Source organism: Lynx canadensis, chromosome B1, assembly GCF_007474595.2.
Source record: "Lynx canadensis isolate LIC74 chromosome B1, mLynCan4.pri.v2, whole genome shotgun sequence".
In the NCBI taxonomy this organism is placed as follows: Eukaryota; Metazoa; Chordata; class Mammalia; order Carnivora; family Felidae; genus Lynx; species Lynx canadensis.
Genome location: NC_044306.2, coordinates 164,847,013 through 164,861,698, shown reverse-complemented (window position 1 = coordinate 164,861,698; position 14,686 = coordinate 164,847,013). Strand labels below are relative to the sequence as shown.

Below are 14,686 nucleotides of genomic sequence, written 5' to 3'. Positions count from 1 at the left end.
AGTATTTTAAAGTTTTTTTTTTTTTATTTATTTATTTTTTTTTTTTTTATTTTTGGGACAGAGAGAGACAGAGCATGAACGGGGGAGGGGCAGAGAGAGAGGGAGACACAGAATCAGAAGCAGGCTCCAGGCTCTGAGCCATCAGCCCAGAGCCTGACGCGGGGCTCGAACTCACGGACCGCGAGATCGTGACCTGGCTGAAGTCGGACGCTTAACCGACTGCGCCACCCAGGCGCCCCAGGAGACAGTATTTTAAAATAAATTCTCTTGGTTTATGAGGAAAGAAAGTTGTCAAGTAGTGATGAACCAAAGTAAAGTGTCTTAAAATTAAGTCCAACTTTTAAAAATCTCTTTACATTTTAAAGCGTAAGCAAGCATAATTTACTTACATACTATAGTATGGTTTATAGGAAAGAAGCTTATAAATTGCTTTAAAAAAGAGCACTTGTGGCTTTTCTATGAATCTTCCCAGGTTAGCCTCTCTTTTATATTGGAAATAAACACATAATGATGCAACACTAGCCATGTTTAGGTATCACTTCATAATTCATTATTTTAAGGGGTTTGTTGCACCTAATTTTAAAAACAGTCTTATGAAATTAGCAGGTCAAATGGTAGCATTCCCATTTTACAGGAAAAGAAACGGCCTAAAATCCTTCTGATTAGGCTAGAACTCTGCTTTAATTCCACATTTCCGTTATACTTTTACCACGTCTTTCCTGTCTATATTAATAATTAGTAAAGTAAAATTTATATATCTTAAAGCAACTTTATTTTGGATTATTTTATTTTGTGAAAGTGAGTTATATCTACAGACTCTGTTTGCTCTAAGGCTGATATAATGGTACTTGTACCATTATTTCGAGAAATCTCAGTCTTCCCGTACCAACGACCTCTATTCAGGCTCACATTTCTTAACAACTTTCCTTTTAGGAAAGATTTTTATCTAAATGGACACATTGAGTCACATTTTTTGTTTGTTTTTACAAATAAGTTGCTTGTATCATGGGATATTTTGCTGGAAAGCTTTCTTATGTGAAAACTTGCCAAGAGAAGTTCAAGAATCTTGAGAATTCCCCTCTTGGAGAAGCTTTACGCTCAGGACAAGCACGGCGATCTTCACCATCTGGGTAGGCCAAACTCTGATTTTTATTAAAGGTTTTTAATTTTAGCTAAAAAAAATTGTAATTGGATATTGCCATAATTGAGGGCATGAAACATTGCCTAACCTGAAGGACCATTGGAAACTTGCCATTTTCCAGCAAGCTAAAACTATTTCTGTTTTACTTGGAGTAAAATTTGTCTGCTTTTGTTTTTATTTGTTTTTTTTTTTTAATTTTATTTATTTATTTGAGTAAACTCTACACTCAACATGGGGCTTGAACTTATGACCCCAAGATCAAGAGTCTCATGGCTTTACCAACTAAGCCAGCCAGGCACCCCTACCTTTGTTTTAAATAGAGAGTTGCATCCTATCGGGAATGCTAATCCCAGAATAAAGGATTTTAATTTGGCAAACACTTTTGATTACTATATTTCGGACTTTTCTTTTGAATTCCCAAATTTCATCAGTCCCATCTCTTAATCCTTCTGTTGTTATGTATGTACATTCTCCAAATTTTTGTTTTAATTATGTTAGTATAAATAAATGAATCCTGTCCATCTGGATAGGTAGATCAATAATGTAATTAAGTAGATTTAATAGATAAATTGTTATAAATGATAAAGTCCATGAATGCTAGTAATCCTTACGTATCTGCCTTAGCTAAATAGTGTTTATGGCCTGCTAGCTATGGAAGTAACTTCCCAATTAATGTGGGAACTGGACATACTGGACATATTTCTGATTTGAAGTACTTTTTTTCTAAGAACTTTAAACACATTAAAAATGATCTCTGAAGCTTAGGGATTAGAATATTGACTAATGCACTTTTCTTCTATATTAAGAGTGACATTTTTAAGCTGTATAAATGGGTCAGAACATATTTTTAAGGTTTTTGTGGTGGAGAGAAAGACTTCATTTTGCTACCATAAATGACCATGTTAAAATTACACGATTCCTTTAGAAAATAAGATAACTAGTTTTTATATGTTGACACACTTCTTAGGGTGTAGACAGTAACTTGTGTTTCTTATACAATATGAATTACAGGCATTATTCTCAGAAGTCAAAATATGACTCAAATGTGAGTGGTCATTCATCTTTTGTGACATCTCCAGCAGCAGACAACATAGAAAAAGACATGCTTCCTCATTATGAGCCAATTCCATTCAGTGCTTCTATGAATGAATCTACTCCCACTGGTATTACTGATCATATTGCCCAAGGTAGAAACTTCTCTTGAAATGAATTTCAACATTTTATGGTCCAACGTATGTATAAACTTTATTTGATCACCTTTTCTGCTGGATATCACCTGTATGTTCTCCACCACCACCCTAAACTCAGCATGTTTGTTGTGCATTTGTTTCTTCCTTCATTCTACGTTTTGTGACGTCCGGTAGATGCCAGGCACTCAGCTAGGTATGGAAGAAGTGTAGATGAATAAGACGTGGTCCTTGTCCCTGAGAAATTGTCTTAGACTGTTAGAAGATACAGAAATATAAGGAAAAATTACTAATGTGTCCCATTAATTGAAAATACTAACTATAGTGATGTAGCAAAGAAGAAGTGCTAAATTGGACCTCAGGGAGGCTTCAAAGAAGTTATACTTGTTAGGCTGGTCTTAAAGGCTTTCAGCTTTTTTGTCTATAATGTGAGAAAAATAATAATTACCTGCCTTACAGAACTGTTGTCAAGTGAGAAAATCCATGTGAAAATGCTTTGTGAAGTTTGTGTAAATACTAGCTTTGAAGATCACAGAATGTAAGTGAAACACCATCAACTTTGGATTAAGGCCTGGATTTGAATGATTGACATTGGCTAGCTATGTGACTTTAGGCAAGTAACTAATTTGTGATTCCTTCAGTTTCTTGATCTCCCGAATGGAGATAATAATACCTCTCTTAAAGAGCTTTTGGAATCAGATGAAATAATCAGAGGTAATGCCTGGCAAGTAATGGGCTCTCAGCAGACATTCATTTCCTTCCTTCGTTCTTTCAATCTAGTTTGCAGTGAAGAGTAAAGAATTAGAAAGTACAGGTTTGCAATTCCTTATCTAAAATCCTAAAATCCAAAAAATTCTAACAACCACAAAGCTTTATTTTTAAAAATTTTTGTTAATATTTATTTATTTTTCTAACATGGGGCTTGAACTCTCGACTTTGAGATCAAGAGTAACATGTTCTATGAACTGAGCCAGTTAGGCGCCCCTACAAAGCTTTTTTAGTAATTAAACTGATGATAAAAGCTGACTGAATTTATTTTAGACCCTGACCTACACTGACATAAATCTATTTGTAATCTTTATCTTAAATGTGATTTTCCTGCATTTTGTTGTAGAAATATAAATGTTTGTTTATGCATTGCTGCTTCAAATCACTGAATGGATGGATAGTAAGCAATATAAGGGCCATATACTATGACATTTTTCTAAAATCTGAGAAACTGAATTTTGAAAAGTTTCTGACTATGAAGGTTTGGATAAGGGATTGTGGATAGAATGTTCTTTGAAAATGCTTCCTTTGATGCAAATACCATAAGCCAGTAACTGTAAGGAACAAACAAGGTTAAAGGAACATTTGAGCTTTTGTTGTTTAAGCTGGGACAGATTTGGGTCCATGTTTTAAGTTAAAGGGAGAGAGGGGAAACAGTGGGAAGGGAGAAGTTGATTATAAGTCAAGGTTCCAGAGGTTGTAGAAGGGGTTCTAGTTCTAGGTAGGTCAGAATATAAAGTAGCCACTAAATACATGTAGCTATTAAATAAAATTAAATCAGAATGCAAATTCAATTCCTCAGTTGCTTTGTAAGCATTTCAGTTCAGTAGCCACACGTGCTAGTGGCTGCTTTGTTGGAATGTGCAGATACAGAACATTCTGATCATTTCAGAGAATTACATTGGCCAGCATTGCTTTAGAGCAGGATGGGGTGGGGGTGGTGAGTATTAATTAACCTTTCGGAAAAGAAGAGACAGGAGAGAATGGAAGTTACAGTAATTAAAGACATTCGTAAGTGGGTGGAAGTTGTCGAGAGCCTTGACTTTTTTTTTTTTTTTCCTGAATGGTTGGAAACAAAGACCTCCCAATTAGAAAGGGAAGAAGGCTGGCAGATTAGGAGAGAGTGGTTAGTTATTATTTTATCTTCAGAGGCAGCTGTTCTATTTCTTACTGCATCTCTCATTTTGCCAGACTCTCAAGTCCGAATCCATTCTACTTGGATTCTAGCCGTGCATCACCTCTTCCTTTGTAATGATTTTCATCTTTCCTTCCATTTGCATTAGAAAATTCCATTCCACGTTACATAATTCCTTTTCCAAATAAAAGCAAACAGACAAAATGCCCTTTGGTATCTGCCTAAGGACTACAGCAAAGTCCATATTTCAGTGTATTTTATGTCCTCCAGAACAGCCATCTCTCCATCCACTGCTCTGCTTTCTCAGCCCCTTCTCTAACTCAGGATTGCCACTCTTCGACTTCTCTCCACAGGGGCCAGTCGTGGCCTCCTCTGCTTTGCCCCAGGTGCTGTCCTCCCTTACCAGGACACTCTCCCCTTTTGTTTAAGTCCTGCCTGCCCTATTTCGTTCTGCTTTCTCTTACCAGAAGTTGAGAATTATTAATCTTTCAAAGTAGAAAGCACTCCTTCGTAGCTGTAAGGAGACTTATCATAGGTAGTTTATTACAGTTAGATTTAAATCAGTGCTGTTTTATATTTTATTCCTTCCAGCTCTTTATAACCTTCCCAAAGTAGTAAATCATGGTTGCTACACAATGCAGAATTATTTTCATTGGGCTTTTGTAAGTGGAAAAAATTCTCCCTAATCTTCTGATTTATGTTCCATCATTTGCCACAATTTCAGAACAAAGAAATATTTTCTTTTTGGTGAGAAAAAGTATTAGACCTGGAAGGAACTTTAGAGATAGATAGATCATCTAGTCAAACTTGCATATTTCACAATTGAGAAAAACTAAGATTCAGAGAAGCTTAGTGATTTGCCCAAGGACATTCAGTGCTTGTCAGCTAAGTGGGAATGAGAATTGTGTACTAGATAATAATCTAGTACACAGTTTCCTTCACAATTTAAAAAATATCACGGTGAAGGGAAATTAATTTAATAACTACTCATTACCAATGAAATGTAAGTGCTTTTAAAATCCAATATAAGTTTATAATATTTTTATTTGCATTCTTTTTTAGCAAAAATTTAGTTTTCAAGAATGGTGTATAGTATTAAGACTAGTTAGAAATTTAAAGCCTTTTTGCTTTGTATCAATGCAGTATACTTTGTAGGAAAATAAAAGGTTATGGTTGAAAACATTTAATGTATAGTTATGTTGATTTGAAAATTCTGATTATTTACTGGGATCTTCCTGTGGAGTTCTAAAATTCCACTTAGATAAAAACTTCTTTTTAAAAAATTATTTTAATTAATATGATTATGTTAATAAAATGATATACCCAATTTGTGTGTAAAATTTTGAAAGATAACTATTTTTGGAGTGGTGTGTAAGACTTTTGTAAGTTAAGTAGTTGTTGACTGAATGTCATGTTGGCATTGGTTAATTTCTCTTAAAGTGTTTATATAGCTTTTCTTGCTGGTTATACATTTTGTAAACTATGTTTAATATTTGTTCCTGTCATCTAATATTAGGAGTAACCACTTCCTGATTTTTGCATCAGTTTTTGACTCTTTAATCATATGTATTCCTACCTTGACTCTCCTTGGGAGAGAGAAAGAATAAATGCTGGTTCCCCGGCCAAAGTTATCACTGCCGCTTTTTTCTGCCTTAGTATTGCATCCATTAGATCTGAGAAAAATGATCCGTGCTGTCATTAAAGTCTATATTTTATACTTCTCCATATGTATTTTGAAGTGTTTCTGTTTAAGTATAAAGATGGTAAATTTTTTTTAATAGTTATAGTTATTTGAATATAGGCTCTGGTTATAGGAACATTTTTTAACTATACCACGTAAAATGTGTACTATGTCAGGTTTTGTCCAATTGTCACTGGTATGCTATATTTCTTTTTAATTATATAAAAAGTATGACTAATTTTCTAGTTTAAAAACTAACATTTTCGTGAATATGAATTTTGCTGGCATATATTATGATATCCATTCTTCTGGCCCTGGTTACTTTTTAATTTTTTATGTGGATTTTAAATTTTAGAAATAAAAGCTTAACAGTGTAAAAGAAAGTCAATTTTAGTTTTGTAATGATCTTGGGAAAAATTTGGGATGGTGGTAATAATTTGAGCCTTTATTTTACTTTATTCTGTTTTTATTGTAGGTAAGAAGCATTTCTAAAATGTAGTTGCTTTGGATTTATTCAAATCCTTTTATTGCCATTTATTAACTGTTTGTTGTTTTAGGACCTGATCCCAACCCTGAAGAAAGTCCTAAAAGAAAAAATATTACATATGAGGAATTAAGGAATAAGAACAGAGAGTCATATGAAGTAACTTTAACACATAAGACTGACCCCTCAGTCAGGCCTATGCAGGAAAGAATGCCAAAAAAAGAAGGTATGATAGTTTAGTATGAATCACTTTACTCTTTAGGATTGGAAACTACAGTATTAGTTTAAAATATTAATTATACGAATATGTGATTTAACTCCTCAAGCAATTAACAAAATAACGTTTTTTAAAAAAAAAGAATAGCTATCAGTTAACAATTTTTCCTTTTCTGAGGTGTTGCAGAGACCATTTGTGTTAGAAAATAATGAAGTCCAGATGGTAGTATGACTTAAGACAATGAGACTAGTTTTAACACATTGTAGAAATTATAAACCCATTTGAATGTTTTCTCTTATCAGAAGTCACCTTGGGGCTTGATAATGTTTTTTAAATGATGCATCTGTTGCATAAAACCGTATCTGGTGACTTGATAATGGGCTGTAATGCCACTTTTAGCAGAAGTGGAGAATCATGATTGAGTAGTGAAATTGATTTTCTTGTATGTTTTGTGAAATTGGAATAAGAGTTATTTGCCTTACAAACCGGCTTTTAGGGCACTTCCAAAAGAGGAGTTTGACCTTTTATTTCCAGTAGTACTTTTACTTTATAAATTTAAAAATCACAGTTTGTTTTAATTCCTTTTGGAACTGCTGTACATTACCCAAAGTAAATTTTCTGGCACAGAAGTTTACCCCTAATGGAAGAAGGCATTTTGAATTGGGGTTTGTACCTGTTTCACTGTTAGAGTTTCATGATGTCTTTCTTGAGGAATTTTAGAGGGTATGTCAGTTGTTTAAAGGTTTTCTATTTACTACTGTAAAAAAGGGAAGGAAGGAAGGAGGTCCCTTGTACCTTCTTGAGAGTCATACACCACAAAGAACGCAAAAATACATAAAAATCTTTTGTATTTTTTATTATGATCTTTTAGAACCAATTTTTAAAAATTTTTTAAATTGTTTATTATTTTTGAGAGAGAGAGCATGAGTGGGGAAGGGGCAGAGAGAGAGGGAGACACAGAATCCGAAGCAAGCTCCAGGCTCTGAGCTGTCAGCACAGAGCCCGACGCGGGGCTCAAACTCACGAGCTGTGAGATCATGACCTGAGCCAAAGTTGGATGTTTAACAGACTGAGCCACCCAGGCGCCCCTTAGAACCAATTTTATTTCTAATTAGTAGCAGTCGCTTCATTTAGAATTCTGTTTTCCTAACAATGTTGGATAATATTACTGTCATGTTATTAGTGTAAAAAAAACCCAGCTTTCAAATATATTTGTAATAAGAAATACTTGTTGATGTTTATCATTAAAGAAGCTTTAGCATAAACATTATGCATTCAAGTGGCCATTACTTTGTAATATGTAAAGACTTATTGGTACTTTAATTTGAGGATTTAGACTGTAAGCTCCACGAGGGCAGGCAGTAGCATTTCTCTCATTTCTGTAATCTTTTTCTGCACAACGTAGTACCATGTCCTGATGTTTCAGATATGGAGTGTTGTGGTTGGGCCTTAGTAATAAAGGTTAACAAAATAGATCTTTGGCATTTGCTGGATTCTGACATTTGTGGTTTTGACTGAATGGTTGTGAAGTTCTGTCACATGACACTAATATGAAATAATTTTTTTCTTTGTAAAAAGAAAGCTGTGTGTGTGTGTGTGTTTGTATGCTTTATATACAGAATTTAAAAGAAAACAGTTTTGAAATAGTTTGGGTGATTTTTTTAGAATGTTCTGTTTTAGAGTCTAGACAGAAAATTTGACACTGACCGAGACATCACTGGTCAGAAAATGTTACCTAAAATATGTTTGTTGACATTCACCTAAATCAGAAATTAAGACTGAGAAATTTCGGGAACAGAAGCTTATTATCAATCAGTTGTCAGGGCAGTGATAGCACCACATTATCATATAGCTTCTAGAAGACTACCTTATACTCATGAGGATATGAAGGTTAGGGGAAAAGTCAAAATATGAGGGGGGAAAACCCTATAATATCTTCTTATAATAATGAAATAGTTTTAAACAGACTCCCCAAAAGAATCTTGGGGAAAGGGTCCCTAGTCCATACTTTGACAACATCTCCTTTACATTGTTATGAATACTAGAAGAACTGTAATCCATCGATGAACCCTACGTAGAAGAGAGGCTAAAAGTAAGAAAAGACAGAGGAGCTTGTTTCAAAATGTAATTTCATGTAAGATGTAGGACTGTGGAAACTTTTTCCTTCTTGTATAGTATTACAGCTCATGGGAGAAAAGAATGAATTAACCACAACCTGAAGACTTGATCATTTCTATTACTATATTTTTTGTGAAAAACAAAATTCAAATGTTTGTTACTATATTTTATTTCCTGGTAACTTTTTGGTGTGTGCTATAATATATACCACACTTAGTATGGCAAAGTTGTAAAGGCACGCATGCTTTGGACCTAAACAGACTTGTATTCTGATTTCAGTTTTATTTGCTTTATTAGGCTTGTACCTTGGGCAAGTTACTAATCTGTTTTCTCACCCTTAAAATGGGGGCTGTGTTTACTTTATAAGGTTGTTACGAGAATCAAATATTTATGTCAAGTTCTTGATAGAGTGCACCATTATTTGTGTCTGAACTTCAATTTGCAAAAGTCTGGCTAGCCCCTTTCTGTCATGTGCATTTATTCAAAATGAGAAGCACTTTTTAGTATAATAGCAAACTTAAATAGTATCTTTTACTTATTACTGTTTGGAATCATCAATTATTTGTGCTTTTTTCCTAGTCAAAGTAAACAAATATGGAGATACTTGGGATGAGTGAAAAATTGCATCATTGGACCTACTGAAGGAGTTTTCAATATCCAGCCTCATCTAGGTGGTCATGAATATCTGCATGCTTTGAGCTCAGCAGCAGTCTTCATAAACACATTTAAAACTAGAACCTGGGTTCTTGTGGTTTGGCTTATTAAAATGATGTTTAAAACACAGATTTTAATGTGAATGTTGTATGGCTATATTCACCTTGAGGAACTATATGAATGATGGTGTTATACCATGGTCACATGCAGTTTGTGAAATTGTTTTAAGTTACAGGATAAGGATACTCTTCTAAAACTGTAAAGAGTCTGTAATTCTCTAGGATCAGCATATATGAAAATAAATGATAGCTGCATGTGGATTTGGGGTGGGTGGCGGGGGGGAGCAAGCATAATTTTAAGTGTTAAGCTTTACATCCAAAAAATTATTAAAAAGCCTTTCTCCGGTGTTTGCTGTATTTACTTATTAATGTGTATGGTAAATAAAATATAAAGGAACATGCATCTTCATTGATTTCATGGTGTTATTGTTTGTAATCTCTTAAAGTAAGTGGTGTTTCATGGGGATAGGAAATAAAATCATCTATTTCTGAATAATAATGATACAGTGACTGTGACTCATGACGGTAAAGAGCAGAACGCCTTAGAGTAGTGGCTGTGTTTGAAATATTTGCAAACTCCACAGGAATGAAAATTGGTATACTTCATTATTGACTTAATATTTGTTTCTGGTTCAGGTGAATGGAAAATGAAATTACGGTCTCCTCTAAATACTGCTTTCTCGTTGCAGTTCTACCAGAAACAGAATGTTCAATTAGCTATTGTAAGTCCCCAAACCCAGTGGCTTTAAAATGTCATTTATTATCTCCATTTTCTCTGTGAGTCCAGAATTCAGGAAGGTTTCAGCGGAGTGATTTGGCTGTGTCTCTCAGATGCCGCATGGCATCTCTCCTTTCGTCTGGGTTCAGGACCTGGTCACATCCCGTGGGTGGGTTTGTGGACGTCTCACAACATGGTGTTTTCGGGACAGACTGTGACCTCTTATAGCTCTGATGTGAATGGTGCAGCAAGAATGTCAGCAGCCGCCTTGCCTTTTATTTCTGGTTTGGCCTCAATCCTGTAGCATCATTTCTTCACAAGCCTTCCTATCAAAGGGCAGGAACATAAGACTCCCACTTAGTCACATTTTTAAAAGAACAGTGGGGTGGAAGGTGTTGCAACTCTTCACCCTCTGGCCACAGCAATTGACATCCCTCTCACGCAAAATAAACTATTTTCCCAGGACCTCCAGTTCACATCCATTATAACAGCTCAGAGTCTGGGAACGCATCTCATCAGGTCCATTTTGCGGAAGAGGCACTAAGGTGAGTGTCTGAAGTACCCTTTCTTAAGCTTCAGACCTGTGAACTGAAGAGAAGCCACCTGCCCTGTTCATCCCAAATAGCCGTTGGGTATCACGTCACCACACCTATTCAGAAGGGGGAAGTGAGAGGCTCAATGCCAGTCACTTGTCCATGGCGATTCCCACAAGTCCAGCAGGCTCACGATGCCAGTTCTTTGTTAGGGCTTAGGCGTTCCCACCCAGGGGTTCACCGTAGCTCTCAGTCCTGCCTTTCCCTGGAATGTAGTTCCCATTGGCAGCAGAGTAATTTTTTCAGCCTTCCTCCCCATAGAAATCCAGCATTCCAAGACCTCTACTATCCCTGTCCAAACTGATAACAGTTTTTTAAATCTGTGCAGTTCTGAAGTATCCATTTATGATCCATTCCATTGCACAAAAGCCATCCATAAGTCTGTTGGAGACTCCTTTTTCTATGCTGGGCGGCTCCCTGCGATTAGAAACCTTGGACAGGGTCTACAGGTTACGCCTATAAGACTTCTAAAGGGCCATTTGTGTGTCTGAAATGTCCTATGAAGCACTGTCGTGTTGAACAAAACCTTTTGTCCCACTCGATTTGGTCTTTGCCTGGAAGCCATTTCTCAGTGTGAGAAACTTGTAGGCTTAAGAGACTTAATGAACCTTTATATTTTCTACAAATCCCATTTGGAAGTGGAATATATTCTTTATTATTATTTTTTAATGTTTATAGAGAGGGGGAGACACAGAACCCAAAGCAGACTCCAGGCTCCGAGTTGTCAGTACGGAGCCCAAAGCATGGCTAAAACTCAAACTACGAGATCATGACCTGAGCCCAAGTTGGACACTTAACCAACTGAACCACCCAGGTACCCCTGGAATAAATTGTTCTTTATATTAATTACATCTCCTCTCATTTTAGACAGCTAGAAGAAGCCAAGTGTCACCCTCAACATTGCCCAGAAGTCTCAGCTAGATCAAGTTTTAGGTACATTTTCAATTTTCCGCGTCGCCACGGTGAAGAGTTTTGCTAAACTCTGTGACTCATACTCAAAATCTCTTCCAGCTTCCAATAACGTTTCCCTCTCCTGTGATCCTTGACAGTCACCTTGAGAGCTCTTTAGGCTTCTGTGAGGACCCTCATCCAGGCTTTTTAGTTTTCACTAACCATGTCCCCAAAGTCCTGTCAGTACATGATCTGCCTCTTGTCCCCCAGACCAATGTCGCGTTTTAGGTTTGTGTTATGGCAGCACCCCACTTACAGCTACCAAGTTTCTGTATTAGAGTTTGATAGAAAAGCCGAATTGCTCTGATACAGAGTAAGGGGGTTATTATAACGACTGGGTCTTTGGCAATTGTGGAGCTGGAGATTAGTGTGAAGGCTTGTGCCTCTCCATCTAGTGTCGGGCCTGTGCTTAAGACAGAGACACAAGTAGAGGGGTACCTGGATGGCTCAGCCGGTTGAGCGTCCAACTTCTGCTCAGGTCACGATCTCACAGTCCGTGAGTTCGAGCCCCAAGTCAGGCTCTGTGCTGACAGCTCAGAGCCTGGAGCCTGCTTCAGATTCTGTGTCTCACACTCTCTCTGCCCCTCCCCTGCTCATGCGCTGTCTCTCTGTCAAAAATAAATAAACATTAAAGGGGCGCCTGGATGGCGCAGTCGGTTAAGTGTCCGACTTCAGCCAGGTCACGATCTCGAGGTCCGTGAGTGCGAGCCCCGCGTCAGGCTCTGGGCTGATGGCTCAGAGCCTGGAGCCTGCTTCAGATTCTGTGTCTCCCTCTCTCTCTGCCCCTCCCCCGTTCATGCTCTGTCTCTCTGTCCCAAAAATAAATAAACGTGGAAAAAAAAAAATTTAAAAACAAAAATAAATAAACATTAAAAAAAAAAGAGAAACGCAAATAGAAACACAGGGCTTGTAAGGCTTAAGTCTGGAATTGGCACACCTTCTTTTTTTTTTTTTTTTTTTAATTTATTTTTGGGACAGAGAGAGACAGAGCATGAACGGGGGAGGGGCAGAGAGAGAGGGAGTCACAGAGTCGGAAACAGGCTCCAGGCTCTGAGCCATCAGCCCAGAGCCCGACGCGGGGCTCGAACTCACGGACCGCGAGATCGTGACCTGGCTGAAGTCGGACGCTTAACCGACTGCGCCACCCAGGCACCCCGGCACACCTTCATTTCTGCCCCACATTCTGCCTAAAGCAAGTCATGTGGACAAAACCTAAGGTCAAGAGCTAGGTACTGTGCCCCACTCACAGTGGGAAGAAATGCAAAATTCCATGTCCGAAGGCAAGGATGTAAGGAGAGGTGAAGAATTAGGCTGGTAATACAATCTATGAGGGCAGCAAAGGTAACTGTTGCTGCCCCGAATTCCAGTGGGCCTTTCATTTGTATCTGTCTCATACAGACGCTACCCCACATTGTATTCAAGCTGTTTATTTACATATCTTTACTTCTTGTGTACGAAAATACCCCCCTTTCTTCTGGCACATTGCCTTGCATATTGTAGGTACTGAAAAATTATTGTCAAATTAATGAAGGGAGCCACTTCTGGGCTTCCAAATCATCAGGCCTGTGGTAACAGCCCTGATTTTCAAAACCAGGGAGGTATTAAGGGAAGTTCCTTTTTGATATTTGTTTCCCCACAGTTATTAATTCCTCCCTCCCACCCTTCCCCTTTTGTCACCTTCCCTTCCTAGCCTCATTCCTGTCCCACCATATCTAGAGATGTCTCTTCTCTCTAATAAACCAAACTACTCTTCAAGGTTGTAATACATTCTTCAAGATGATCATTCAGCCAACAAAGATTGAGCACGTACCATGAACACTATACATTAAGAAACCAAAGGGGTTAACTGAATATTTTCCAGGGCGGCTGACACAACACTCACCTGTTGAATTACAAATTTGAAACTCAAAAGGATCGTTAAATAGCATCATGAAATCAAAAAGAACTAAAGATATCATGCATTAGACTGGAGTTCAGAATGACCAGCTGCCTAAGCATAAAATGGGGAGACTTGACTTAAAGGTAGGTCATGTGAAAAGCTTAGCACAGGCCAAAAAAGTGTGACACGTACTTTTGGACTCCAATTAAAAGTCGTGGTAGTCGTAGTAATAGCTAACATCCCTTGGTGGTTATTCTGAGCCATGCACTATTTATTGGAAGCATTTTGTAAGTATTAACTCATTTAAGGGGTATGTGTCTGGCTCGGTGGGTAGAGGATGCCACTCTTGATCTTGGGGTCGTGAGTTCGAGCCCCACATTGGGCACAGAGATTACTTGAAAAAAATAATAAGTAGTAGCTCGTTTAATCCTCATGAACAACCTGTCAGGACAGTCTAAAATGTTTCCATTTTACAGATGAGAAATGGAGGCACAGAGCTGACTCAGTGGCGGAGCCTGGATATGAGCACAGAGCGTCATGCAGGGTCACTCTTGTCAGTGCACGTGCCTGAAATGAAAAGCTCCATGATTGCGGTCTTTTCTGAACCGGTCAATCCATGTCTGGGGTCTTGGTGTAAGAAAGGACAACAGGTACCAAAGGTGTCCCAAGACCAGGATGTGACAGGGCTGGAAACCCACTCCAATGGTTGAAGAAACTGAGAGGAACATGTGTTCCAGTGTTTAAAGGCCACTCTGGGAAAGAAGAATAAGAATCCTATTTTGTAGCCACAGAGAAATTACGGGTGTAGGCTGACAAACATAAACGAAGTCCTTATATCTGACCAAGAACTCGGGTTGGGGCTGGAGACTCAGACAGTTAAAGAAGACATACTTCTCATCCTGGAAGAGCTTCCAGTCTAGGGGGGAGGGAGGCGAACCTGGGCAGCCCAGAGCCTGGAACCTGCTTCTCTGGGTCCCTTTCCTTCTGCCCCTCCCCTGCTCTCACTCTGTCTCTCTCTCTCTCGCAAGAATAAATAAAGGTTTTTAAAAATTTTTTTAAATGTTTTATTTATTCTTGAGAGAGACAGAGACAGAGCATGAG

General features: G+C 37.8%; 1 protein-coding gene across 5 annotated transcripts in view; it reads left to right on the top strand.

Annotated features, from left to right (window-relative positions):
- Positions 1-9,857, top strand: part of OCIAD1 (OCIA domain containing 1) — a 28,152-nt gene extending 18,295 nt beyond the window's left edge. For 2 of the 5 annotated variants that reach the window (XM_030313893.1, XM_030313889.1), the window contains exons 6-9: positions 995-1,130; positions 2,153-2,328; positions 6,470-6,622; positions 9,311-9,857. In XM_030313893.1, the coding sequence (XP_030169753.1) occupies positions 995-1,130; positions 2,153-2,328; positions 6,470-6,622; positions 9,311-9,348 (503 nt within the window). In that variant the 3' untranslated portion in view covers positions 9,349-9,857. Of the gene's footprint in view, positions 1-994; positions 1,131-2,152; positions 2,374-6,469; positions 6,623-9,310 lie in introns of those variants that run through there. The other 3 variants (XM_030313890.1, XM_030313891.1, XM_030313892.1) reach the window with 3 other exon arrangements.
- The last annotated feature ends 4,829 nt before the right edge of the window (positions 9,858-14,686 follow it).